The following is a 27,919-nucleotide window of genomic DNA, read 5'->3' as shown; positions in this document are numbered from 1 at the left end:
GATACAATCGGTAAAATCAGGACTGGAGGAACCTGCAGACAAATGACCCTGTTTTTTGTTTTTTCAACAAATGAGAGGAAGAGTCTATGAGAGAGACCTATAGATTAAGAGACATAACAGACATTTCAGCAATCACCATGTGTGGCCCTTACATGAATCTTGACTCAAACAGAAAAAAAAAAAGTCATGATAATTGTGAGATAATTAGAAATTTTAACAGTAACTGAATATTTGATGATATTAAGATATTAAGAACTTACTTTTTAAGAGCAATAATAATATTGTGGCTATGGTTAAAAAAAGAATCTGTCTTGGAGACATACACAATGGAATTTTTTTTTTTTTTTACCAGTGACTATGATATGGTATCTAGAACATGCTTCAAAGTAAGACAAAAAAGGGACAGAGTGGGTGTTGGTAGAGATGAAACAGGATTGGCCATGGTAGTGGTTCAAGAGGGAGGGGGTAAATACACAGAAGGATTTATTATGATATTGTCCTTTTTTTTTTTAAAGATCTTTTTTCTTTGAGAGAGAGAGAGAGAGCAGCAGAGGGAGAGGGAGAAGCAGACTCCCTGCTGAGCAGAGAGCTCGATGCAGAACTCAATCCCAGGACCCCGGGATCATGACCTGAGCCGAAACCCAGGTGCCCCATATTGTTGTTCTGTCTTTTCTGGGTTATCTTTAAAAGTTTTCTGAAATAAAAAGTTCACCCAAACAGACAACCAGACCACAGGAGCCTCTGCCCTCCCCTCCGCAGGCCCCTCAGAGAACCTGTAAGAATTTCTTGAGCATCGTATTGGCCTCTCCCTATGCTGCTCTTCAGTTTTCCAGTCTAGTTCCCCGAAGAGCTTAATTAACTAAGGTAAAAGATTTGTCAGAATGTCATTTTTGCTTTTTAGCTCTCCCAAGAGCTGTTATAACAACACATTTGGCAAACCAAAGCATTCCCTTTCCTTTTTCACATGAAAAAGGAAAATAGAGCACTTGACATGCAATACACTAAGTTCCTCTATTTTTTTTTTTTTTCCAGAATAATCCAGGTGAGGCCTAAGCAACAGCTAAGACACCCCGACCAGAATCTGGCTCCCCTGGAACATTAGCACTTGTGGGCATTAAGAGTTCAAGTAATAAATGGAGTCAACACATCCCCCAAATCAAGCTTTTGTAGCTTTTTCTGAGAGCAAACCAGGGTTGCCAAAAAATTCAATGGCCTGCAGGTCCCATCCCCCGTCGATCCTCCAGCATGGCAAACATCTGACGTGTGGTAAAATCTGGACAGAGTCACACATCAGTAAATGAGCACATGGAACCACTGAACGTCCGTGCACAGCAACAGAGAAATACTGCTGTATTCCATTCGGAATTTCTGTTAAATATTACACAGGGGTTAAGGCACAGGTAAAAGTCGTTCAGCAGGTGAGAGCGAGAAAAGCCCAACACCAACATTATAAGAAGATCAGTAGCCACGGACATCACTTACACTCCAGGAAGAAACAAAGAGAACGCGGGTACCGGCGAGGAGGTGGATGGAGCTAATGCACAAGGCAGAGTTTCCTCCCGCCAAAAATATATAGGAGCATCAGAGAAAGGAAACTAGCACCTTTTTTTTTTTTTTTTCAAATGTATAGCTGAGCTAAAAAGAAAGACAAGGAAATCCTTAGGTGTCAGAAATCAGAGAACTTAAAGCCAGGGGTGAAGAACAGAAGCAGGAGCGGTGCTGGGGGGCCGAGACGTGGGGAGCAGCCCCAACAGCCAGAAACCACACCCAGATCCAGACGTGGTTTCGGGCGTGTGCGGGGCAGGAAGCTGCACCGAGGGGCCCACATCCAGCTGGGCACAGAGAAGGGCTGCTTTCTCACAGACAAGAGTGGAGCGGGAGAGCAAGGGTCTTGTCTCTCGGAGTTCAAAGGATGAATCTCGGGTACAAAGGAGAGTGAGTAAAGCTGCAGAGTTTTATTCAGCGGGGATACAGGCACAAAAGCTCTCTCTCAGGAGTGAGAGGGGTCTGGACAGGGTTGCCAACGTGGGCCTCCACTGACAGTCGTTTATTTAGAACTGACCAGGGAGCTTGTGGCCTTATCATTCTTGTGATGTCTTGGTCTGAGTAAGGACTGGTGATAACATCTTCAATGGCTTACTTCTTTCTAGGGTCTGGTTATTCTTTGTTGGGCACAGGTGACTGTCACAGAAAAGGCTCCCCACCCCAACCTCCCCCCACCACCAACACATAGGGCAGGGTGGTCTGGTGTGTTCTCCTATCTCTGGTTTCCTTACACCTCCACAGTTTTGGGATTTCTGTGAGCCTGATCCTGTAGTCCTCTACTTATCTCTCCCTACCTGGCCCCGTCCTATCCCGTACGCAAGAGGACAAAAGGAACTCACCAACGGGCCTAGAGAAGTGACAACCAAGTCTGTCCCTGCCTAAGACCGCAGCTGGGGAGAGAGGAGTCCGTAAGAGAAATTGCACCAGGCCTGCTCCACAAGTGGGTCTTAAGGAAAAAGAAACAAGCATGGTAAATAGTAAAGATAAATTGACCAAATTCACCATTTAAAAGACAAACAAACATTCTCAGACTGAAGAGATGCAAATTTCATCTGTCATTCACAAAAGACACATCTACAGCAACTCAGAAAGGTTGAAAGTAGTAAGAGGATGGACAAAGATATTTGTCCATTTGGCAAATACCAGCCAAAAAAGCAAAAACTTGGTAGAAATGTTATTTCAGACGAAACTGAGTTCTGGGCAAAAAACAAAACAACAAATCAGTCATCAGAACAACAGCATTCAACTATCCGAAGCAAAACCTGACAGAATTACAAGGAAAAACCAACACTGTAAAAACCACAGTAGGAGTTAAAAAAAAAAAAAAAAATCCGAACTATACATTTATAGATCAAGCAAACAAAAATAACTAGTAAATAAATAAAAGATTAGAACTACGAATTTAACAAGCTAGATCTCCTGGACATATGGAACTCTATATTTCCCAATTAGAAAATTATACTTTCTTTCCAAACACACTTGGAATTTTTATAAAAACGAACCAGGTCATAAAGCAAGACTCAGCTAATACCACAGACTATCTTAACCACCCTCTCTGACAGGATATGAACAGAGCCAGCAACTCCGTGGTGAGGACTGGGGTACAAATTAGAATATTCTTCACTTTCTGCCCCGTTTCTCTGAGCACAGAGAAGCCTATCTTCCAGCTAACCTAAAATGAATATTGTATCTATGTAGTGAGGTAACCCCTACAGGGAAGGCTATACACTCACACCGAACAACAAGGAATCATTATGACACGGAATCAAAGTCAGAGCAGCTAACCACAGGAGTAAAACAAAACCAGCCCGGCCCCAGGGTCTCCTGGGAGTGATGCGGGAATAAGGAGACAAAGGACTAAATCATTCCGGGGAGCCCAGAGACAACCCAAGTAGCTGGTTCTAACCTGTGAGTTTTATTTAAATTCTTTTTTCTCAACCTAAGACACATAAAACATTTCAGGAGCTGTTGTTTCCCCAAGGCAACGATCTAGTTAAGAATTCTTTGTTTTGTTTTGTTTTTCCTTATCAGTAAGCACTCAAAGAAGGGCTGAGGCCTGAAGGCAAACCAGTATATTATCACAGCCGAGGCCCATCACTGGCAGTTTAGATAATCTAGATTCATTACCAGGTACACCTTCCTGTCCAAACATGAATTATGAAAAAAGATCTTTACTCCTAGGGGCAACTGTTCACTGCGGCTGCTAAATTGCAGCATTAAGAGGATTCGATTTATCAAGATAAGAAGCCAAAGATCAAGCTCTAACATAATCACTTTTCAAAACGCTAGCAAGCATGGCAGGGGAAAAGTTCCCTTTATTCAAATTAGAAATCCAATGAAAATTTAGAGGAAAGTCTTTAAATTCACTTAAAATACTTGAAGGAAAACATTTTCTCTCCACTTATATGTAATTCCCCAAACATTATTCCCTTAAAATGTCTCTGAAGCAATATTAAAACTGCTTATCAACTGGTTGTAAAAATTTCTCCAAGCAGTGAACATCAACAAAATATACCATCGGTGCCATTCAGATCCTGGCCTGTGGTTCTGATGTATATCTTTCCTCGTTCGGATCCATTAAATCTTTCTATTACCAAATACCGTGATTGTATTTTATATATGTATATATTAATCCCCCCTTTAAATATAACCCAACGCGGCCTATGTAATGGCAAGGAAGAAAGATCTAATTTCATGAGAAAGAACATAAAGGAGAATTTAAAAAGTGACAGATTTTAAAACAGTCTATGATAGATATTTTCCAGAACAAATACTACTAGTAATTTTTTTAAAAACCAACATATGGGGCTTCTTGAAGTTATTTCCTTGTTTCTACTTGTCTGAAGTTATCCAGAATACTTACTGATAATATCCTCACGGAATCTCAGTTTGAAGACCCCTGAAGAAAAAGCATCCAGATTAAGTTCCTATGCCACTCTTACTACAGATGAGGAAGCAAATGCACCAATGGGTAAATGCTGTTCTCTGCCAAGAAATGAAACAGAGGACGCCCTCCCCTCTGAAAGATAAGGATGCGCCTGGAAAACGCAGGAAGCCCGGCTTGAAGTTGGCCAAGGCCTGTCAGTGTCAGTACTTAATACTGATAATGATCCCGTCAACGCTGCGGGCACGAAAGGGGCACCACCCTCCCTGCCCCAAGACAGCAAGACAGGGCACCCCGTCATTCTCAGATGGAGGTAGGGTGCTGAGACACCCCATTCCAAGGAAAGTCGGGGCAGCCGTGTCTGTAGAACAGACTTCCAGGCACATGAGTGAAGGAGGTGGTGAGCCGGCTGGTGACCACCGGGGTGGAGGGTGGTCCGGCACGGCGCGTCCAGCACACGTGAAGCTGCCTCTCCTCATCACCCACCTGTTAAGGGGTCCTGCAGGCCAAAGGGCAGGTCAGAGCTGTGCAGTGAATCCAAGGATTTGATTAGCTCGACAGACCTAAAAACAACGCTTTTCTTAAAATGTAGGCTCCACTAGGCAAAGGCTTCCGTGCGTTCCATGTACACAGGTAAGAAGAAAGACTGCGTAATGGGACACTCGGTGTTCTCACTTTGATTTCAACCAAATCTGCTACGTGTTCCTTTCCCGACTAGAACGAAAAGAATCCTCCACTACTTTTTACTCTTCTCCCAAGGGCCAAGGAACCAGTTAAAATGAGGCTGAAATGAAGAGGCTGGCCAGGAAAGCCACACAGCCCTGGTCTTCCCAAGCCTCACCTTGGAATGGAAACGTTAAGGTAGAAGCTGATGATCAGAGGACTGATATCAAGAAAAAGAAATAGAGACAACACCATCTCTGATTCAAGTCAAATTCAAGGCACAGAATTAAAAGCACAGACGTTCAACGTACAACTGAATTTAACGAGTCTCCATCCTTTAGCTAGGCAACTGTAATTTTTTAAAAATGATCAAAGTCCTGATAAACTGAGGATACAGCTCGATGTTCTCATCTCACCCAAGACCCTATGTCTCCATTCACCTACGTGTCTATGCACACTGCTGCTAGTGTGCAAGCCCCCTGCTAGGCTGCGTCACGACGACAGCCCAGTGTTCCCGTCACGCAGGAGCCAGAACGCTCTCTAGAAGCTCTGCAATAGGTACCTGTCCTTGAAAAACAAATAAAGAGCAGGCAGCCCAGAAATCCTTCTCCTGGGCTGAACCCCCTGAAGGAGCAAGGCAGGCAGAAAGGAACAAACAGTAGAGTCTCTGAACCCCGGCTCCTGCGGAAAACCAGGGTGAGAGACACATTTCATCAACCAATCAACATGCCCTCTTGCTTTGTGTGTGTTTCTGTTTCAAGATACCTTATTTAATATACATTGTTGATTCCTTAATATTGCCCTTGCCAACAACAGCACTGTAAGTCGTGCCTGGACGACGTGTATCTGACAGCCATATGTTCTCCATAAGGCACATCACAGTCTTTCCGTGCTCTGGAACACTGGACAGCATTTGGGCACCGCGCCGGGGGGGGGGGGGGGGGGGGCTGTTGCAAAAAGTACAAAACTACAGAAAACGTGGCACTACACAGGCTGTGAAAGGGCACTTGTTTATAGTCGAGAGCTACAACGTGAAGGCAGAGCGTCGCCTTGTTCCACCTCAACTGGGGACCGTGTGCATCGGGTGACTCCGATTTTCGGCCTTCTGTGCATGTCCGTGAATGACCACAGAAGCTCTGTGAGTGCTGATTTTGAGGTTACAGAAAAATTTTAACGAGTAGGTAAATGCACAAACACCGAATCTGTGCAGAATGAGGGCTGACTGTACTTCTAAGACCATTCCCAAACCAGCTTCCCAAACCAAGTCTGAGAATAGATCCACAGACCTACCTTAGAGCAATCTTACAGACTTCTCTGTGTCTGCGGAATCCAGAATCCTCCCGTTACTGGTGACCCTTCTCAAGAGCTAACCCCCGTAACAGAGAGCTGCCCCCTAAGTAGTGAAGTGGACCCACCGAGAAGGCTCCGAGGGAGACCCCAACTGCAAGGATAAGAGGTGAATTAGAAGGGCAACCCAGCTGTCAGGAGCCACGGGAAAGAAAAGGGCAGACAACTGAAAATCGCTGTGGCAACAGTTTTGGTCTTTTGTTCAGAAGGTACGGGCGGGGAAGATTTCAACTGGAAGTCAAGTTACGGCAACAAGCATGGCCTCCCCTGAGGGCCACGGTCATTCTGCAAGCTGAGCAAACAAACACCAAGAGCTTTTGCACTCAGTTTCCACAGCACTGCCATGCATACTTTTAGTAAAATCAAGTTAGCAATATTATTTTAATGTCTGAATTGCAGAAAGGGGGGACACAGGGGAAGAAGTGAACACTGACCGAGCAGCTCGTGCCTTTACTACCTCCATCAATTCTTCCCAGCCCTGAGCAGCAGATTTTCCCATTGACATCTCACAGCTGAAGGCTCGGAGAGGTAAAGTCAGGCACCCAAGATCATACAGCTTTACTCCAAGACCATCATACCATCTGGGTTTCTTCCAAGTGGTCAAAATAAATTGAGAGATGGCTCAGGTATTTCAGCTTGGTTGAGTTGTCAATTAAGCACTGAATTGTGCACAGTATTTCTTATAAACTTAATTCATGAGTTTTCCTCTAGGTACTCAGATCTTTTCCAAAAAAAGAACAGGAAAAACGGTTTTCTGTCTATGGAAATGTCTCTCAATCTCTATGCATAAGTCTTCAAACCAAATCATGCAAGACTGCACAGAGATCAAACCCACGTTGGAGGAGATAATGGTGAGGACGTGACCTCCAGCTGACCCATGAGATGGCTCCGGGCAATCAGAGGATCCTCACCCCCTTCCCTGTCCTTCCCTGCCTACCGTTCCCACAGTGGGAGCTGTTCCAAGGACACAGCCTTGAGACAGTAAGGTGGTGTGGAGACCATCTGGACAGTACACGTGACTTAACCCCATTAAGGCCTCTACATAAACTTTGAATATTCTGGCCAACAGGTGCAGAGATCTATTCATCTTGCGGCGCCCAAGACAAGCCTGGTAAGTAAGTTCCCTTGCTTTATTAAACCTGCTGCCTACCGTCCGGAGTGGTCTGCCTCTTTCTTCAGTCTTTCCTTGTCCTCTGTGAGTACAGGGGCCAGTGTAGGAACAAACACAGCACCGAAAAGATGTTTTCATCCTGACTCCAACAGTGTCACTTTACCCCAAGTGCAAAGGTGGCCCTGAGCAAGCACCTTAACCAAGGCCCCAGTGTCGGGTTTCCCTAGCCCCAGATTCTGAAGCTTTGGTCCCACGAACATTCCACGTTGCCTATCTGGTGACACACTGCACGAGGGCTACGCTGTGAACACCGCATGCTAAATCTGCCCACATTACTTAGCATGAATAAGCATTTAGATCCAAGTCTGACTTGCCAAGGGAAAGGTGGGTCGGCTGCCAGCACGACAGCACCACCTTCTGGCTGGTGAAACGTTAATTAACACACAGAAAGTCACGTCCGGAGCTAAAACGCACTTTAACTGTTTGGTAATTAACGCAGAAGGGTGGCAAACCAGAAAATTTCGTTCTCACAAAATCTGAACAATGTCAGGGGTAAGTAAACACCCTCAGAGACCAACCCCGGAACATAAAAAATGTTAACCGGAGGTCACTCCTGATTGTCATTCCGCTTTTGGACACAATACAGCCACACCCAGCCTCTCAGCTCTCCCATCCCGCAGAACCTGTCATGCCCCGTCAAAGAAATTCCTTATCACGCCACCAGAGTCACACCCCTACCCCACCGGGTGTACAAAAGAGGCCTTCCGCTGCTCACACACCACGGGGACAGTAACGGCAACCAGAGCCCTCTGAATCTGACCCTTCCCAACCACATCTCCCACGGGTAGGGAACGACAGGTAGGGAGCATCATCCTCTCTTACGGGTCCTAACAAGTTGAGGTAAAGATGGGAGAGCTAATGATGACTCAGCATCACCTGCATATTCCCCCAATATAGAGGAGTCCTTAGCAGATGATGCTGGAGATGGATCTTGGGCCTGAGGTAATGGGGGCTTCCGACTATAGCTGCTGCCACCGCCTAAGGAATCCAGACCAGGAGACCCCCTCAGTGAAGAGACAGGACAGCTGCAAGGAGCCTCTACACTCTCAATGATTTCCCAGTCTCTGCTGCCAGAAGGGACCCCAGAAACTGGTTTCCAGGCCTGCCTTCTTCAACGCAATGGTCCTACCCCCTGGTCAAAAAGGCCCTTGGGGTGTCAGCTTCTTCCTGACTTTATTCATCAGATATGACATTTGTCTTCCTTCCACAAGGAGGCCCAAGCAAAGGGGATGGAGAGCAGGGTGAGATGTTTAACCATAATGTCTCCTTCTTGGTGAGAAGCATGGAAGTCTCCTCCTGGCCAGTGGAGACAAAAAGGAATGAGCATTCCTCCCAGGTGCCAGCCACATGAATCCCTGGCCCCAAACTGCTCTGGAACAGGAAGCACCTGAGGATCAAGATCTTTGTCAGAGCTACCCTCACTTCCTTCCCTACTACTAACACCTGCCACAGTGTTCAGCACACATGGAAGTTTCCTAAAGCATGTGAGTTCAAACCTTTGTGACCACGGCCTGCAACGAGACATTTTTATTACAATCTGGTGCGCATACATGTACATCCACATGTACAGATTTATACCTGAAAAAGGTTACATCAAAAAAAGCAAGCTCACCTTTAGGACATGGGACTCACTCGGAAAGTTTCTAACTCCTTCCTTTCATAAAAATGCCGGTCACACTCACAAAAACGATTTCACAACCCACCGAGAGAGAGCGTGAACTACCGTCTGAGGAACACTGTCACCCACAACCACTTTGATTCCTATCTCTTGTGCTCGCACGCCCCTCCCTCTTCTCAGCCCTCTCTCAAGGACCACACCCAGGCCTCTCGTCCAAGCCTCCCCAGCTCTGGCCTAGCACCTTCCCAGATACCAAGGATGTAAAATTACGACCACACGATTCCCCACCAGCCTAGTCTACTGAGTGAGGCAAAGCAAGTGGGACAAGATTTGGCTCAGTCACCTCCCATTCCCCTGAACACAGAAACACCTGCCAACTGCATTCCTTCGGCCGGTCATTTACTCCCTACCTTGACTCACTCCAGCAATGTTTGTGTCAACAACATTTAGCTGTTTATCAAAAGATGGATCCGTCAAGCAGAACTTCTTTTTTTATAATCTTGTTTGTCAAGGGATAATTTTCATGAACTCTAAATTAGGAACTGAAGTACACTGTCACCAATTCTTGGAAGCCAATGGCCCATTTATTACTCTGTGTAGCATTTATAGATGTGGCAGGTTCCCAGATAAATTCAATTTGGCCTCAGTCTCTTAGAGAAGGCTATGAACTAGAGTAAATGCAAAAGCAACCTTCTAGACCTTTAAAAATAAATAGAACTTGTTCGAATATGTACATCTATTTTTGACTCAGTGCTATAACACCACCATACGCTTATGGAAGAGTGCCACGGGGCTGGGGTGGGGGCAAACTCTGACAACAATCCGGCTCTCCAAAAGCAGCTCCTTGTTTGGTCAACAATCTTGGCACCCAACACCTGGAAATTCTTTCAAAAGCCCCAGACTTCTAAAAGAAAACTAGTTAAATGTAATATTTTATTTTTAAAACTTGATTTAATTAAAAAAAAAAACCCAAACCAACATTACAGCAAGATTTATATGAAGGATGAAATTCAAACTCATATTTTTAACACACAAATTCTGTGTTTCTACCTTCTAATCCCCGCCCCCCAAGGCTATTCCACCACACAGACCCTCTGCTCCACTCCTACCAAAGGATGTACTGGTTCCACTCTTCACTAAAGCTTTCTCAGCCTTCCTGTACCAGGCCACCTCCTGGGATCGGCATAGGCATCACCTACTCCAGGAAGCCTTCCCGGTTGACCCTTCTCTGCATCTTCATGCTAGCCTGGGTGGGTTCTCCCTTGTCACAGCACTGAGCATGCACTGATGCACCTGCTGTCTAGATACCTGTCTGCATCATTAGACCATGAATTCCTTGAGTGCAAAGACTATTATTTCATCTCTATTCCCCATCTAAATTTAGTCCTTCTGTTTCTTCAGCAGTAGACAGACAAATATTTATGCAAAGATTAACACTGCAGATTTCAAAAGAGAACCATCTTGTTAAAAACCTTGCAAAATCCCTTCATAATTACTCTTCTCTGTTACTATAAATAACACTGAACCCAGACACATAAAGGTACCTAGCAATATACAGTGATAAGTCAGGAAGGCTTATACACCATCTGAAACGCAATTACAAAAATGCAAACCTAAATGTGACCCTGCTCGTGCTTCAAAGTGATAGAAACTTATTTTGGGAATTAACAGTTACTAAAATCAGTAGGTGCCCTATATGTATCTCATACTTCTTTTTGCTATATAATATGCCGTCATGATTTATTTTCCTTCTATTACCTCTATAATAACAATATAGGATTTGTGTGTCGGTGGGGGGGAAACCCCAGTTTCAAAGTTTTATTTTACTGTGTTGTCTTTTCTAGGTTCCTTTTCCCAAGACCACAGCAGTTTGCTTCCTGGCCTTTGATGCAATTGGAAAACAAATCAGTTCCCCACATTTCTCCAATTAACATACAGAAAGGACAAAGGGCATTCCTACTAGTTAGTGTGATTTAAGTTGTTTTTTTTTTTAAGATTTTATTTATTTATCTGACAGAGAGAGGGGGAGCACAAGTAGGCAGAGCAGTAGGCAGAGGGAGAGGGAGAAGCAGGCTTCCCACAGAGCAGGGAGCCCGATGCGGGGCTCGATCCCAGGACGCTGGGATCATGACCTGAGCCAAAGGCAGACACTCAACCGACTGAGCCACTCAGGCACCCCTGTTTTAAGTTATTTTAAGCAATGTTTGCTTTTTATAATCCTACAACATGAAAAGCACCAAGTAATGCCTCAATATACTGACGTGGGGTGTAGACGTTAAGGCAAAACCATGGTCTGAAGTGCTAGGGTCACCACCACCATCAATTATCAGTTACCCAACACTCCAGTGGTCTAGCATTTTCTGGCATTATTGCTAAACATAACGAAGTTGACAGTCAGCCTGTTATTAAAGTGATATTTGGGCTTCTTTCCAGGACAAAAGAGAAAAGACAGGTTGTAAAAATAGCCAACAGTGGAAATATTACCAATAAAAAGCATGTTTCAAAACAGTTTCATATTCACCTTTTCAGAACAGGAGGTTTATTTTTTTTTTCTTTTTAAGATTTTATTTATTTATTTGACAGAAAGAGACACAGTGAGAGAGGGAACACAAGCAGGGGGAGTGGGAGAGGGATAACGCTGAGCAGGGAGCTCAATGCGGGGCTCGATCCCAGGACCCTGGGATCATGACCTGAGCTGAAGGCAGACGCCTAATGACTGAGCCACCCAGGTGCCCCCAGAACAGGAGGTTTAAACCAAGAAGTTGAAGGAGGAAAACCCAGAGAAACTAATTCTGTAACTTTCATGATTAGAAAAAAGATACCACAAAATAACTATGGTCAACCATATGAAGGACCAACTCTGCCAGCCATCGGAAGAGTTTCAAAAGCAAGACGTTACCCTGTGTTGTGCTCCTATACACATAAAAAGGCAAGTAATAATGTTTTCGTCTTAACTTTAAATATTTTAACACCTAGGTCATACCTGTCACTCGAAAAAAGTCCAAAAATGAAAAAAACCCACAATAAAGTAAAACTACCTGTAATCCCACCACCCCAAGAGATTCACTGGTAACATTTCTAGTAACAAGACAGTATTTTTAATTAGCCACTGAAGTGCCCCCAAATCATTTCACTTATACTATTTTAAATTCCCTAAAACCAGATTTATTTCATTTTTAAAAACCGTCAGGTTGTGAAACATGGAATCGCAGATGAGAAAACAATGCAAACGTGTAAAGATGGACACAGCTCACCTACTTAACCAGCCAGTTCACTATCTCCGATGACAAAAACACCACCAATTGGCCCTGGAAGCCTCAGGAATAAGAATCAGAGACACAACATTTACACTGAGTCCTCAAAGGTAGTCGTCAGGGGCCTGAAAGCAATCAGGCAGATGGATCTCCGCTTTAAGTCCCCTACTGCCACCCACATTCCAACAATTTGCCAAGAGCGAACTACGACTGTGGTACTAAATCAGGCACAATGGTCCTTGCTTTCCAAAGTATTCTGCATAACCCTAAATAGTATGCACAATAAAAATATCAACAATCAAACTTACCACTGCATTCAAGGATACACGAGATTATCTAAGTGCGTACGGAGACACATTATATTCCTGGTCATACAGATTCAGTATGTCCAAATAAAGACGTCGATACAATTAATTTGTTAAAATGTCAGTGAAAAATCCCAGGGGGCTTTCTGAGTGACCCTAACAAAACGATTCTAAAGCTCAATCAGAAGAATAAATGGGGGCGCCTGGGTGGCTCAGTTGGTTAAGCGACTGCCTTCGGCTCAGGTCATGATCCTGGAGTCCCAGGATCGAGTCCCACATCGGGCTCCCTGCTCAGCAGGGAGTCTGCTTCTCCCTCTGACCCTCCCCCCTCTCATGCTCTCTCTCTATCTCATTCTCTCTCAAATAAATAAATAAAATCTTTATTAAAGAAAAAATAAATAAATAAAAGCTTATTTTAGAACAGGAGTCGAGAGTCCTAAAATTGCTTAAAGTAAATGTCCACAAAGAGAACTGTTAAAAGAACTGTAAAACAATATGCAAAATATACATTATCTTAGATGAAATATACACTTAAATACCACAGTGGAAAGGTATATCTCAAATATTACTGCAATTATCTTCACTAATAAAGAGAGGGGCACTGGGCAATTTTTTTAGTTTTCTGGTAGTTTAAAATTTTTCTATTAACAAAAATAAATCATCACTGTTTAATAGGAAAAAACGGAGTTGTTTTTAGGGTTTTTTTCAAGATCATTTGAATCTAATGATTTTGCTTCTTCAGAATTTATTTTTAAAAATGAAAGATACAAAGACTAAGGTACAAGATGCTCTTTAAAGAATTTAGGGCGCCTGGGTGGCTCAGTCAGTTAAGCATCTGCCTTCGGCTCAGGTTGATCCTCGGGTCCTGGGATGGAGCCCCATGTCAGGCCCTCTGCTCAGCTAGGGGCCTGTTTCTCCCTCCCCACTGCCTGTGCTCTCTAGCTCTCTGTCAAATAAATAAAATCTTTAAAAAACATTTAAAAATTTTTTAAAAACTAAAGAATTTGAAATAATAAACACTTGTCATCCAAAACAGGTATAGTTAAATAAGTTGTGTGAAATGCAATGCATCCATTAAAAGAAATCTCTTCCAGAAAACCATGTGACAGCATGAGAAATGCTCATGACCTAATATTAACCAAAAAAGCAGATCCAAAAATGCATCTGAAGTCAGATCCCAACTGATATTAAAAAGTTATGAAAATACTCATCTACACAAAATAAAACAACTAGAAAAGAAATACGAATCAAACTACTACTAGTATTAATGTCTAGGTTGTGAGACCGTGATTGTTTTCTTCTTCATATTTTCAAATATTTTTCACGTTTTCAACAATGAATTTGATTTACTTCTAAAACCTGGGGCAGGAGAACACAACATAAGCAGTTTGCTATGAATGATACTACAATTAAATATGACAGATCTACTGAATATTTGGATAGTGCAACATAAAGCTGATATTCTTAGATCCAGACAACATGGCCTCTAGAACACAAATATCAAACCCAATGCTCTGGACCAGAAACAAATTAACAGAACACGAAGATTCAGCCTCTAGAGCACAAACACTGCATTTCTTTCTCCCGGCTAGGTTCTCATTGCCACAGAACTCATTCTGTCACTGCTGCTTTAACGCTGGTAATTGTATTAAGAACTTGGGAAGCCTTATCTGGAAGTCAGGAAGCTTTCTGCCCCATTCTCATACCAGCTAATGCCCTAAAGAATACTAATTAGGGGGAGTCCAAGTTATTGTTACTCTCAAATAAATCTGCCTGATAACAGATTTCATAGGACAGATGTGTAAGACTGCTAACTCTCGAGATTAAACACATGGGGGAATTAGGAAAACAAGAAGGCTCTTAATAAATACTGTTAAAATTTTCCACAGTGCTTTTTGTGGATTAAGTGACTTAGAGGAGTTTAAAAAAAAAAGTCAGCTGCTTTAAGTTTTCATCAGAAGATATATACACAAAACACAGACATTCACACGTCTCATTAATAATGTTTTTCCTTTATCAACAAGCCATTACTATAAAAACCTTGCGTGTATAAGAACAAATATATTGTTTCCAGGATGCAGCACTTACGGTATGAAAATCATATATACATTTAAACACGCAAGTAAGTTATCAGCCCCTTCCTCTAAAACAAGCTTATTTAATAGAACCCTTATAAAGTCACGTCACAGTTGAACTCATTTATCTATTGCTATATTTATAATTCAAGATAATTGTTGTAAACCAACACTATGCAAGGTTTAAGATTAGGAAAATTAACATGAAAGGAAAAACATTCATTTTTTTGGTTTTTCTTGAGTGTTTTGTACATTTCCTCTTTGACAAGAATAAATATACAGTAACACACTAGCCAAAGATGAAAATGACCACAAATAGAAACAAAAGATATTCAAATATTTTGTCTGGATTTTGTCTATTGGTATGCATGCCTACCCAAAAGGAACTGAACTGAAGTCAGTTTTCATTGGTTAAAAGAGGTAAGTCACATGGTTTTTTATTTTTAATGCATTAACATGCTATTTTCTTAAAACGTTATTTAACAAACAGAAAGAGGTAGTTTAAGCATGGTATAATATGGCTGGAAGTGGGGCATCGAAAGCAGAAACTATAAGAGCAACAACTAAAAAGCACAGGTAAAGGTGTTCTGCCTCCAGGATTGGAGGGATAAGCTAACAAATCAACTTTTCTGCTGATAACAACTATAAGCTCTAGGAAAAAATGCAAAAAAAAATAAAAAACAAGTATTTAAGGGCTCTGGAACATGAACAGAAACAGGTAGATTTTGCAAAGGAGTCAAAAACTGAAGGAAGCAAGCTGGCACAAAGTGAATTTCCTGGGGTCTTTTTGTGTGACTATGCCCGAAGGTGAAATTGCAGGGACAGGGGCATGAAGCACCTAAAACTGTAAGAGAAAAGTCCTATGTCTTCCTGGTAGGAGGAGCCAGAAGCATGAGGCAACCACTGGCAACAGAGTGGGAAAGGAATCCTAGAACGGAAGAAACCAGAAAATGGGAACTCCAAATTGGGTGTAAAGACTCAGCCCATGTGTCTGGCTGACCCTTTACTTAACCGTGCATGTGTCAGACTGATGGCAGTCTGAGCTCAGAATCTGAGCCACCTCCCACCGCAGACATGCAAGAGTTTGTAGTGTGAGTTTAAGTAAGTTAAATGCTTGCTAAAACTAGAACAAAAATATCAACACTCTTCTGAGGGAATGTAAGTGACTACAGAGTATCCACAAAAGAACATTCACATGTCCAGGAAACAATCCCAAGTTATTTGACATATGAAGAGCCAAGAAAACATGACTCATTCTCAAGGGAAAAGTGATCAACAGGTGCCAACATCTAGGTGATACAGATGTTGGAATTATTAGACAAAGACTTTAAACAGGCTATTCTAATTATGTTCACTGAGGTGAAGAAACATACATACATACATACATACATACATACATAAATAAATTAATTAATTAATTAAAAAAAGCTTTTTTTTTTTTTTTTCCCAAAGGTCTCCTACATATAGGTAACTGGAGTCCCCAGGAGGAGAGGCAAGAGAATATAGGACAGGAAAAAAATATTTGAATAATGTCTAAAAGCTTCCTAAATCTAGTGAAAGACATAAATTTACAGATTCAAGGGGTGCCTGGCTGGCGTAGTAGTAGAACATGAGACTCTTGATCTCGGGGTTGTGAGTTTGAGCCCCATGTTGGGTGTAAAGATTACTTTAAAAAAATAACACAATCTTTTTTAAAATTTTAAAAATTAAGTTTACAGATTCAAGAAGCTCCGTCAACCCCAACATGGTAATTACAAAGAAAGCCATGCCTAAGTACATCATAGTCGAACTGCTGAAAACCAATGATCCAATGACAAAGAGAAAATCTTGAATACCTATATTTCTATATGGCAACAATGAGGCAGGGGCGCCTGGGTGGCTCAGTCGTTTAAGCATCTGCCTTTGGCTCAGGTGATGATCCCAGGGTCCTGGGATCGAGCCCCACGTCGGGCTCTCTGCTCGGCGGGAAGCCTGCTTCTCCCTCTCCCATTCCCCCTGCTTGTGTTCCCTCTCTCGCTGTGTCTGTCAAATAAATAAATAAAATCTTTTAAAAAAAAAAAAAAAAGAAATACTAATGGAAGTTCTGAAGGCTGAAGTGAGATGATACTCAAAAGAAACTTGGATCTTCAGGAATGAATGAAGACACCTAAAATGGTAAATATCAGGGTAAAGAGAAAATAATTTAGCCTTTTAATTTCTTAAAATACTTATGACTGTTTAAAACAAAATTATAACACCACTTAGCAGGATTTATAATGTATGTATGCACATTTATATATATGGCAACTACAGCATGAAAACCAATGGGGATTGGAATAAATGGCCCTATATGCATATAAGGTTTCCTCATTACATGTGAAGTGGTATAATACGAACTCTAAGTAGACTGTGAAAACGTATGGATGGATGTTAAAATTTCTAAAGCAACCACTAAAAAATAATGCAAAGAGATAGCATTAAAAAGGCAAGAGAGGGGCACCTGGGTGGCTCAGTCGGTTAAGCGGCTGCCTTCGGCTCAGGTCATGATCCCAGGGTCCTGGGATCGAGCCCCGCATTTGGCTCCCTGCTCGGCGGGGAGCGTGCTTCTCCCTCTCCCTCTGCCTGCCTCTCTGCCTACTTGTTCTATCTCTCTAATAATAAAATCTTAAAAAAATAAAATAAAATAAAAATAAAAAATAAAAAGGCAAGAGAGAAATTAAAATGGAATTCTTCAAAAATTTCAAACAATGCAAAAGAGGACAGGAGAGAGAGAAACAAAGGAACAGAAACAGAGGGAACAAAGAACAAGTTTTAAAATGACAAAAGCATGGAAATAATTACACATATATACACAGATAAGTTGAAAGAAAAGGACAGGCAAACATAAAAAACACAAAAACAAAAGGGGCACCTGGCTATCTAACTTAATAATAATGGAATTACGACATGTGATTTGTGGGATGCACCTACAGCAGTGCTTAGAGAATAATCTGTGGCTGTAAATGTTTGTATTAGAAACAAAAGGTCAAGGGCGCCTGGGTGGCTCAGTCGGTTAAGCGACTGCCTTCGGCTCAGGTCATGATCCTGGAGTCCCGGGATCGAGTCCCACATCGGGCTCCCTGCTCGGCGGGGAGTCTGCTTCTCCCTCTGACCCTCCTCCCTCTCGTGCTCTCTGTCTCTCATTCTCTCTCTCGCAAATAAATAAATAAAATAAAATCTAAAAAAAAAAAAAAAAAGAAACAAAAGGTCAAAATCAATGAGTAGGAAAGAGTCTTGGCTAAATCCAGAACACTAGCTTGGCGGGGAGGGCTGGCACACCCACACAATAGACGAGAAGGTACAGCTGAAAGTAAGAAATGGGGAAGACTTGCAAACTGCTTGAATGCTGAATGTCTTCCCCAACCCAGCTGGCAAAGGGTGGAAGCCTCACTGGTTTTCAAGGTGTTTAAGCACACACTGGACCAATCACTGGCTGACCACGAAGCTATACTGACCCAGGGGCAATCTCCAGAAGGCCAGGCGTAAAATATTTTAGAATTTTTTTTTTTTTTAAAGTAGGCTCCATGCCCAGCATGGAGCCCAACGCAGGGCTTGAACTCACAACTGTGAGATCAAGACCTGAGCCGAGATCAAGAGTAGGATACTTCACTGACTGAGCCACCCAGAAACCTCTAGAAAAGTTTTTAAAAATCAATCACATATGGTTCTAGCTCAAGAAGTGGGAAGAAGGAGGGCAAAGTAAACCCAAAGCAAGTAAAAGGAAGGAAAGGGGGTGCCTGGCTGGCTCAGTCGGAGGAGTGTGTACCTCTTCATTTTGGGGTCACAAGTTTGAGCCCCACGTTGGGTACAGAGATTAAATAAACTTTAAAAAAGGGGGGTGCCTGGGTGGCGCAGTCAGCTAAACAGCCAACTCTTGGTTTCGGCTCAGGTCAGGATCTCAGGGTTGTGAGATCGAGCCTCGCATCGGGCTCCACGCTCAGTGCACAGTCTGCTTGAGATTCTCTCTCCCTCTCCCTCTGCTCCTCCTTCTTGTGCTCATGCACATTTTTCTCTCTCTCTGAAATAAACCTTTAAAACAAAAAGGAAAGGGAAAAAAGGGAGAAAAAAAGCAGAAACCCAGTAAATAGACAAAAACAAACAATACAGAAAATGAACTAAACCAAAAGTTGGTTCTTTGCCAAGACCATCAAAATCAGTAATCCCCAGGGGCACCTGGGTGGCTCAGTTAGTTAAGCATCTGCCTTCGGCTCAGATCATGATCTTGGGGTCCTGGGATCAAGCCCTGAGGCGGGCTCCCTGCTCAGCGGGAAGTCTGCTTCTCCCTCTCCTTCTGCCCCTCCCCCACTTGTACGTGCTTGCTCTCTCTCTCTCTCTCAAATAAATAAAAATCTTAGAAAAAAGTCAGTAACCCCCAGCTAGTGTGATCAAGGAAAAATGAGAACACCAATCACCAATATCACATGTGAAGCAAGCAGTTATCACTACAAATTCTGCAGACATTAGAAGGAAAACAAAAAACACATAAAGTTTAAAGTTATAAGCACCTTTTAGCAAAACAGCTGAACGATCGCCTCGAGTCATATTCACAACTCTAATATTCATCTGTTCAGCACAAATAAAAGCTATGCGTCTAAAAGTACAATTTAATATAAACACAACCATACCCTCGACTGAAGTGAAGCAAGTCTCTCCCTCCATCCCCACACATCGTCCTGAACAAGCTCCTACGGCGGCATTATCAGGAACTTCTACAACTACCTGAATTTGTGCTGCCTTTACAAAATAATTGTCAGGTTTCTACCTCTTCTAAAGTGCCTTTATCAATTTTTGCTTTTTAAAACTTTCTGGTAGTGTGCTGCATTTCCAGCTTTCAAAATAAATGAAAAGGTTATTTTTCTCAAGCTATTCATATGAAAATTTCTAATGCATTTAGGACACTCAAAAACACTCAATGTCTAAATATTGAGAATATGACTAGAAGGTTCTCTGACTTTTAAAATATTTCTGGGGCTCCTCCCCCATTTAATAAAACTACATTAGGAATATAAAAATCTTAGGGGCGCCTGGGTGGCTCAGTCGTTAAGTGTCTGCCTTCGCCTCGGGTCATGATCTCAGGGTCCTGGGATCGAGCCCCACGTCAGACTCTCTGCTCAGCGGGGAGTCTGCTTCTCCCTCTGCCTGCTGCTCCCCCTGCTTGTGTTCCCTCTCTCGCTGTGTCTCACTCTGTCAAATAAATAAATAAAATCTTAAAAAAAAAAAAAGGAATATAGAAATCTTAAAAATGAATGAGCTATGCAGATGTGACCCTTAAAGGTGATTTCTTGGGCGTCTGGATGGCTCAGTCATTTAAGTGTCTGCCTTCCGCTCCGGTCACGATTCCAGGGTCCTGGGATCGAGTCCTGCATAGGGCTCCCTGCTCAGCGGGGAGTCTGTTTCTCCCTCTCCCTCTTCTCCTCCCCCCTGCTCATTCTCTCTCTCTCTCTAATAAATAAATAAAATCTTAAAAAAAAAAAAAAAGTGATTTCTTACTCTGCTACTTTGAGGAAAGTTCTCAAACAGTGAGACTAGATGATGTTCTCTATGGTCATGTACTATCCTACCTGAAGAGCTACAAGGGAACAATGCTGAATGTATGGCTGGTATGGGCTATCACCACCTGAACACCCCAAAGTCACAGGAACCCTCGCCTCACCTCTTGCAAACAAACAAAAAATCAGCAATCAAACCAAATGGCACTAGGTAGAAGGTTTTTTTTAATTAAGTTTTTTATTTCAATTCAATTTAATTAACATAAACTGTATTATTAGTTTCAGAGAAGGGTTTTAATAGTGTAACAAGGTTCCCTAGAAAAAGAGAACTTTCATATTCAAGATATGGAAAATGGCTTTTTAAAAAATCTTGATTAGACTTAGTACTATCAAAAGAAAAAGACAGGTGTCAGGTAAGAAGAAACTTCTTAAATGTAAATCAAAAATTAGTCTGTAACAGCGCCAAAGAAGCCATTATAAGCTGCTATATAAATAGGCATTTAATGATTTTTCCAATGTTACATTATTGATCTAACAGGCCCTCTGTTTCCGCTGAAATGAGTAAGTAATTTGTTTAAGATAACATTAATAGGGTTTGCAGCACTTTAGATATGCTGGGTCTCTCTCATCATTAGAATTACCACTATAAAAAACAGATTTTACACTGTCTTTCAATGAAACATCTGCATAATTTTAGAAATCACAGCAAAAGACCAGAGACATCAGATACATTTATCCCATTTGAGAAGGCATTTCTAAGTCCTAATACCTTGAGTATCACTTACTCAGCTCAATAAACATTTAACATCCTCGCTAATGTCAGACGCTACTCAGAGCACTGAGACACAACGGTGAACAAGAGGTCTAGTCCCTGCTCCCGGAGAGTTTACAGTCTACCAGGGAAGACAGTCCAACAGGGTGTGTCAGTAAAGGATGCCAGGCCGGCACAGAAAATGGGACCCAATCCCCTGCACAGGGAATGGGGGAAAACAACCAGAGAAATGGATGTTTAAGCTGAGATGAGGAGGGAAGTGGGACACAGCCAAGCTCTGGAGGAAGAGGATGGCAGAATCAAAGGTGGCTTGCGGCAAAGAGAAGTAGGCTCACAGGAACAGCATGCGCAAATGGCCAGGTATTTATGTGAAGAGTTGGTTTGGGGGGTGCCTCGGTGGCTCAGTCGGTTAAGCATCTGCCTTCGGCTCAGGTCATGATCCCGGGGTCCTGGGATCGAGCCCCAAGTCAGGCTTCCTGCTGAGCAGGAAGCCTGCTTCTCCCTCTCCCTCTGCCCCTCCACCCCCCCCTTACCCCCACCCCACTGGTACACGCTTTCTCTCTCAAAAAAAAAAAGCATTGTCTTTTGTGTAAGAGAGAATAGTGGAAACTTAGACTTTCCCAGTAAAGCTGCATCTACGTAGAGACAACAGTCATCTACTTCATCTAGGAGGAAAAAGGTAAAAAGCGCACGATTCCATCTTGGCCTCTTCCCTGTGTTACCCACTCACACAAACACTGAGTTACTCCAGCCACGGTGCGCCCCAGGTACTAGAGAAGGAGTCAGTGGGGAAGGCGATGGACTCAATGTTGCCTTCGGGGAAGCAACACACGTGGGCAAAAAATCACATGGCAGGTGCTTCTGTGGCAACGTGATCCTGCAATGCAGCTCCCAGATGCCGGGTATCACAGACTGAAATACTGAGCTGGAAAGCTACCGTGTGAGGCGTCTTTCAGTCATAAGTGAGAGAGCAAATCACTGGACAGCAGATGTGGTTTAGCAGCAACGTGAAAAGAAGCGCTGACACCCATATGCTTGTGTTTGCAAGCAGACACCACCAGCTATCGTCTTAGAGATTTCCAAGCACCTTTACACACTCTCATTTGTACTGTTCACAGCAAGGGAGACAAAGCAGGTTTTTTTTTTTTTTTTTTTTTTTTTAAGATTTTATTTATTTATTTCACAGAGAGAGACACAGTGAGAGAGGGAACAAAGGCAGCGGGAGTGGGAGAGGGAGAAGCAGGCTTCCCGCCGAGCAGGGAGCCCAATGCGGGGCTCGACCCCAGGACCCCAGGATCATGACCCAAGCCAAAGGCAGACACTTAACGACTGAGCCACCCAGGTGCCCCCAAAGCAGGTATTTTAATAACTCCCTAGCATTTGTCAAGCCCTGCTCGTAGAAAGCCAAGCTCCCTGCTGGGCACTAAATGTCCGTGATCTCATTTCACAAAGTAACCATCACCGCCTCCACCTCTCAAAGGAGAAGCCTGTGGCCTAGAGAGTTTACGTAACCTGCCCAAAGACACATGCCTGACAGGTGGTGGGGGCAAGGTTAGTCCGCGGGGCAGTCTGGCTTTGAAGCCCGTGCATCTCCTTCCATCCCACTGCAGAGTTTCAATGTCACCCAAGTGTGACCAGCAGGAAGGCCAAACAGTGACGCTGAGCAGAAGGGGTGCAACCAGACCGGGAGTTCTAGTTCCGTGTCCTTGCGGCCACAGGACCTCTCGCTTTGCTCTCAGTTCCGTGTCCTTGCGGCCACAGGACCGCTCGCTTTGCTCTCAGTCTCAGAGTCCCTTCCCCCTCCCTGAAGTTATCTTTAGCTCTCCAATAATCAGTCCCTTTGGGTGCCATCTCAATGGTCTTTCCAAGGATTGTGGGGGAGTGGATCAGAGAAATATGCAAATACCGAAACATTTAACAAGCGACCACATTCACGCCCAGCATCCAACACCAATTCTTGCTGTCACGTGCTCCCGAAGTACATCTCACACTGCAATCCACTATTAAATAACTATCACAAAAGTTCAAAGCTAGGCCAAGCTTTATATATATATAAATCCTATATATATATATATATATATAAAATCCTAACAATAACCCCAGTAAGTCCATACTATCATCTTCAGTTTACAGAGATAAGAAGAAGCTTCTCAAGGTTTAATAACCTGCCCAAGGTCACACGATAGCTTGTGCAGCAGCATGATTCCAGAGCCTAAGCTTCTCACTACAACATAGCCTGTATTCCTGCAATGGTCACAGCATTAAGAAGAAACACCAAAATACTCTGATCTGAATGTGTATATTTGTGCAAGTTTTCCCTATAATAATTACTCATGTAGTTACATTCTCAGAAATATAGTTTTAGTATGTGGCACCTTGTTAAATTACAGGGCGCCTGGGTGGCTCAGTCAGTTAAGCATCTGCCTTTGGCTCAGGTCATGATTTCAGAATCCTTGGATGGAGTGCAGTGTTGGGCTCCCTTCCCAGTGGGGAGTCTGCTTCTCCCCCTTCTTATGCCCCTCCCCCTCATTCATGCTGCCTTGCTCTCTCTCAAATAAATGAATAAAATCTTTAAAAAAAATTAATTAGGCGTATCACTTTATAATGTTATCCCTCTTACATTATCAAGCACCAGAGAAACTTGAAATCTATTTGAATAAGTAGCTGAACAACACATATTTTAGTCAATAGCTTTTCATCCTAAGGAAATAGAATGTTTTGAGATGGTTAATAACAAAATTATTTAGGGCCCAGTAAGAGATGTGGTGCTCCATCTTTCTACCATCCTACTTTAAAAGCAAATAAAGTATCTTTTGGTTTAATGAAATGAATAGAGCACACAAACTTATAAATAAGTGGAAAAAGGATGGAGATGAGCGAACGGCAGTGTTCCCCATTCCTCTCAATTTGCTACTTCTAATTCTCCAAGCAAATCTGCAACTCGTTTTAGAAAAAGTGCCATGGATGGGCGCCTGGGTGGCTCAGACGGTTAAGCGTCTGCCTTCGGCTCAGGTCATGATCCCAGGGTCCTGGGATCGAGTCCCGCATCGGGCTCCCTGCTCCTTGGGAGCCTGCTTCTCCCTCTGCCTCTCTCTCTCTGTCTCTCATGAATAAATAAAGAAAAAATCTTTAAAAAAAAAAAAAAAAAAAAAAAAAAGAAAAAGTGCCATGGGAAGGGAACAGAAAGGAGGTAAGTAAAGCAATGTACTACATAGTATACCTAATGAATTAATAAACTGGTCTTTTTTTCTCACCTACACATGATACTCACTAATTATCTACTTTATTTTAGAGACACAAACCAGGCAACAATGCTTGTGAATCAGCTGAGTGAACCCACAGTATAAGGAGGACGAGCTCCCACTTTATTAATATACAAAACAAATGTCCAAAGCACTTACCAATCTGCACTTGTTCGGGCTGGCTGAGAGAAACAAATGCTGATGTGTCATCAATCCAGGATATCTGAATGTTACCTGCAATGTTGAAGTAAAAGTAAAGGGAACATTTGGCCAATTAGATCACTACCAGACTTCATTTGCATATCTGATATATTTCAGAATATGCGTTAATTTCAACAGAGATGAGGTACTGTTTTAAAATGTGATCAAAATCTAGGCACCCCAGAGAGCTAAAACTTAAATCTACCACAGAAGTTATTTCAGTGAACACTTCAAGAAAAGAGACAAGCCAGGAGGGAAAAAAAAGAAGCTTTAAAAATGTGCTTTAAAAACAAAAGAAAGATCCTTCTGGATTAAATCCTGGGGCACTTCATCTTTCAGCCCAATCTCATGCCAGAGCTGGCAATTTCTTTCCTATCAAGATCACAACAGGGGCACCTGGGTGGTGCAGTTGGTTAAGCATCGACTCTTGGTTTCAGCTCAGGTCCTGATCTCATGGGTCGTGAGACTGAGCCCCATGCCGAGCCCCACATTGGGCTCTGCACTCAGTGGAAGTCTGCCTGGACATTCTCTCCCTCTGCCCCTTCCCCTGTTCGCACTCTCTCTTCTCTCTCTCAAATAAATACATAAATCTTTAAAAAAAGAAAGAAAAAGATCACAAAAAAAATCAGAGACCACATAAATTCAAAAACACATCTTTCTAAATTTTTAGAGACACAAACTTTGGAAATTACGAATGGGAAACATAAAATAAATCAATGTAGCAAAAAGTACAAAAAATTCAACATCGGTGTCAAGGCCAGGTGAGGAAAACAGTAGAAGAGGAACAAAGGAAAAGAAGGCGTCAGAGAGAGAAAACCAAGAGAGACTAACAGAGAAAAGCCACTGAGAGGGGCAGAAAGCAGTCTAGTGAAACAGAACGATTTTCACATGAAGAGACAAATCTTAAAGAAAGGCTAACTAGGGGCGCCTCAGTCGTTAAACGTTTGCCTTCGGCTCAGGTCATGATCCTAGGATCCTGGGATCCAGCCCCGCATCGGGCTCCCTGCTCAGCGGGAAGCCTGCTTCTCCCTCTCCCACTCCCCCTGCTTGTGTTCCCTCTCTCGCTGTGTCTCTCTCTGTCAAATAAATAAATAAAATCTTAAACAAAAAAAAAAAGAAAGGCTAACTAGCTGCAGACACAACAGAACACTGGAGAGCACTAAGGGCAAGGAAGGAGAGGGGTGGCGGGGCAGAAAACCAAAGGGAAAGCAGAGGCCTAATTATTTGGCTACCGCTCTTCTTGAAAAAACATGAGAAGACTAGAATTAGAAGTGGGTCACCATCACTGGAATTTAGTAATGAAAAAATGTTTTAATTCTTACCAAAATTTTCAAAGGCTATGAATGCTTGCAAACTGCCCTGTCTCACTGTCATAGGACAATACCTCACTCCCTGCTGCACAGCAAGGTGCCATAATGACTTTCTCAATTACAAAAGTCACTCCTCCACCTTGTGTATTTTAGATAAATAATAATAGTGAACATGCCCTAAGTAGTTACTAGGTGCCACATACTATTCTAAATGCCTTCCATGAATCAGCGCATTTAATCCTCATGAAATGCTTATGTAGTAAGGGGTATCACCATCATCACTGTCATCGTCTCTGATGAGGACACAAAGATAGAGAGAGGCTACTTGTCCAATATCACACAATTGATTCTTTTTAATTAAAATGAAAACAAAATTCTACTCAGAGCATTCTACTTAATTTAGCCAATTAAAGGGTGACTACATAGGGGTAAGAACTTAATAATACAAGATGAGAAAAAACAGCAACAACATCAAAAGCTCTCAAAAGAAATGAGCTGTGAAATTCAACTGCATTTCTAGATCTGTATTTAAATTAAAAAGTAGGACTAGAATTTCAGAAGTTGTTGAGACCGTCTGCAAAGACTAGGATAACTTTCCTGAAACATACGTGCTTTCACTTACTTTTCTAAAAATTAAGTCTGTAAAGTGTTTTGCTTATAAAAGCTAATAAATAGATGCTTATTTTAGAAAACACAGAAAAGCTGGGGCACCTGGGTGGCTCCGTTGGTTAAGTTCTTGATTTCGGCTCAGGTCATGATCTCAGGGTCATGAGATCGAGCCCCTTGTCAGGCTCTGTGCTGGACATGGAGTCTCCTTAATATTCTCTCCCTCTCCCTCTGCCCCTCCCCTCTTCTTTCTCTCTCTCCCTGTCTCTCTCTCTCCCTCCCTCCCTAAAAAATAAAAATAAAAATACAAAATACAAAAAAGCATAACAAGGAAGAAAAAAAAACCTATCTAAAACAATCACTGATAATAGCACGAGGCCTCCTTTCAGTCTGATTTCTATACAAAGTATTAAAAAAGTATTAGTTATACAGGAACTCTACTTTGTATCTGCTTTTTACACTAAATGGTAAAACACAAACACTTTACCATCTTTTCATAAACTCTTCAAATATTTTTTAAATGGCTACATACTACCCTGTTTTGGCGGTATATAAACATTTACTAAACAGTCTAATTACTGGCCCTTTAGGTTTGTGCTGTCTTTACTTTATCCAAGAATTTCCAAAGAGAACAGCTTGAATATTTGTTAAAATAAACAGGCACTGCTAAGACTTACAGTCAGAAAGGTCTTTATAAACCCTAATCAGAAGACGGTTCATTTCAACCTATCACCTGACCTGATAAAAAGGAATTAGAAGAACTGCCCTACCGCACATATAACTCATCTCTTGGCCCTCTCAAACATCTGCGTTCGTCTACTTGGACTATTCAATGTCAAGCAGTGACCGCCTGCCCTTATGAAACAGACCTTCTCTCTGAATTTAATCTTAAAAATGATTTATTCTCAGACTAGGTTTATTTTCCATGGTCAGCAGTAAGGGCAGTCATAGCAATAGTATTCTGCTTTCCGTGGATTAATAATAGCACTCTATTGTGGGGTGCTATTAAAAGTGCCTCAGATCATGTTAGTACAAAGATACCAATATACCAAACCCTGAAAAATTCCATGAGTGAGACTAAACCCTTGCATAGTAATATTCTTTCATATCCAAGCTGAAGCTGTCATTCATTATACCTAAAGCCACCTGGACAGACCAAAAACATAGCAAAATTCTAAAACTACATATGGACTTATGATTTACTTACCAAAGGCACTAAAAAGCTGGTAAAGGTCGCTGGTTTTCCACTCTTTGGGGAAAGTCACATGGAGAACATGATCGCGTTTCGGTTGCACTATGGGACAAATTTTTGATAAGAGGTTGACAGCTGAAAAGTGAATGATACACCAGTGGTTCTTTAATGAAACTAATCCCCAGCTAACTTGAGGAATTGCTGGGAATGACTCATGATTACCAAAC

The 27,919-nt window shown here is 42.4% G+C and overlaps 1 protein-coding gene across 5 annotated transcripts in view; it reads right to left on the bottom strand.

Annotated features, from left to right (window-relative positions):
- The window catches only part of PARN (poly(A)-specific ribonuclease), a 161,442-nt gene that overhangs the window by 78,544 nt on the left and 54,979 nt on the right, over nucleotides 1-27,919 (bottom strand). For all 5 annotated transcript variants that reach the window (XR_004916355.2, XM_036089179.2, XM_078074782.1 and 2 more), the window contains 2 exons: nucleotides 27,708-27,794; nucleotides 24,543-24,617 (listed from right to left, as the gene is read on the bottom strand). Coding sequence is in view for 4 of the 5 variants with exons in the window: in XM_036089179.2 (XP_035945072.1) it covers nucleotides 24,543-24,617; nucleotides 27,708-27,794 (162 nt within the window). In the remaining variant the exon portion in view is untranslated. The remainder of the gene's footprint in view (nucleotides 1-24,542; nucleotides 24,618-27,707; nucleotides 27,795-27,919) is intronic.

The sequence above is a fragment of the Halichoerus grypus genome, chromosome 6, assembly GCF_964656455.1.
Source record: "Halichoerus grypus chromosome 6, mHalGry1.hap1.1, whole genome shotgun sequence".
NCBI lineage: Eukaryota > Metazoa > Chordata > Mammalia > Carnivora > Phocidae > Halichoerus > Halichoerus grypus.
Note: the sequence above shows the minus strand (reverse complement) of the source record. Positions and strands in the feature narration are given on the sequence as shown.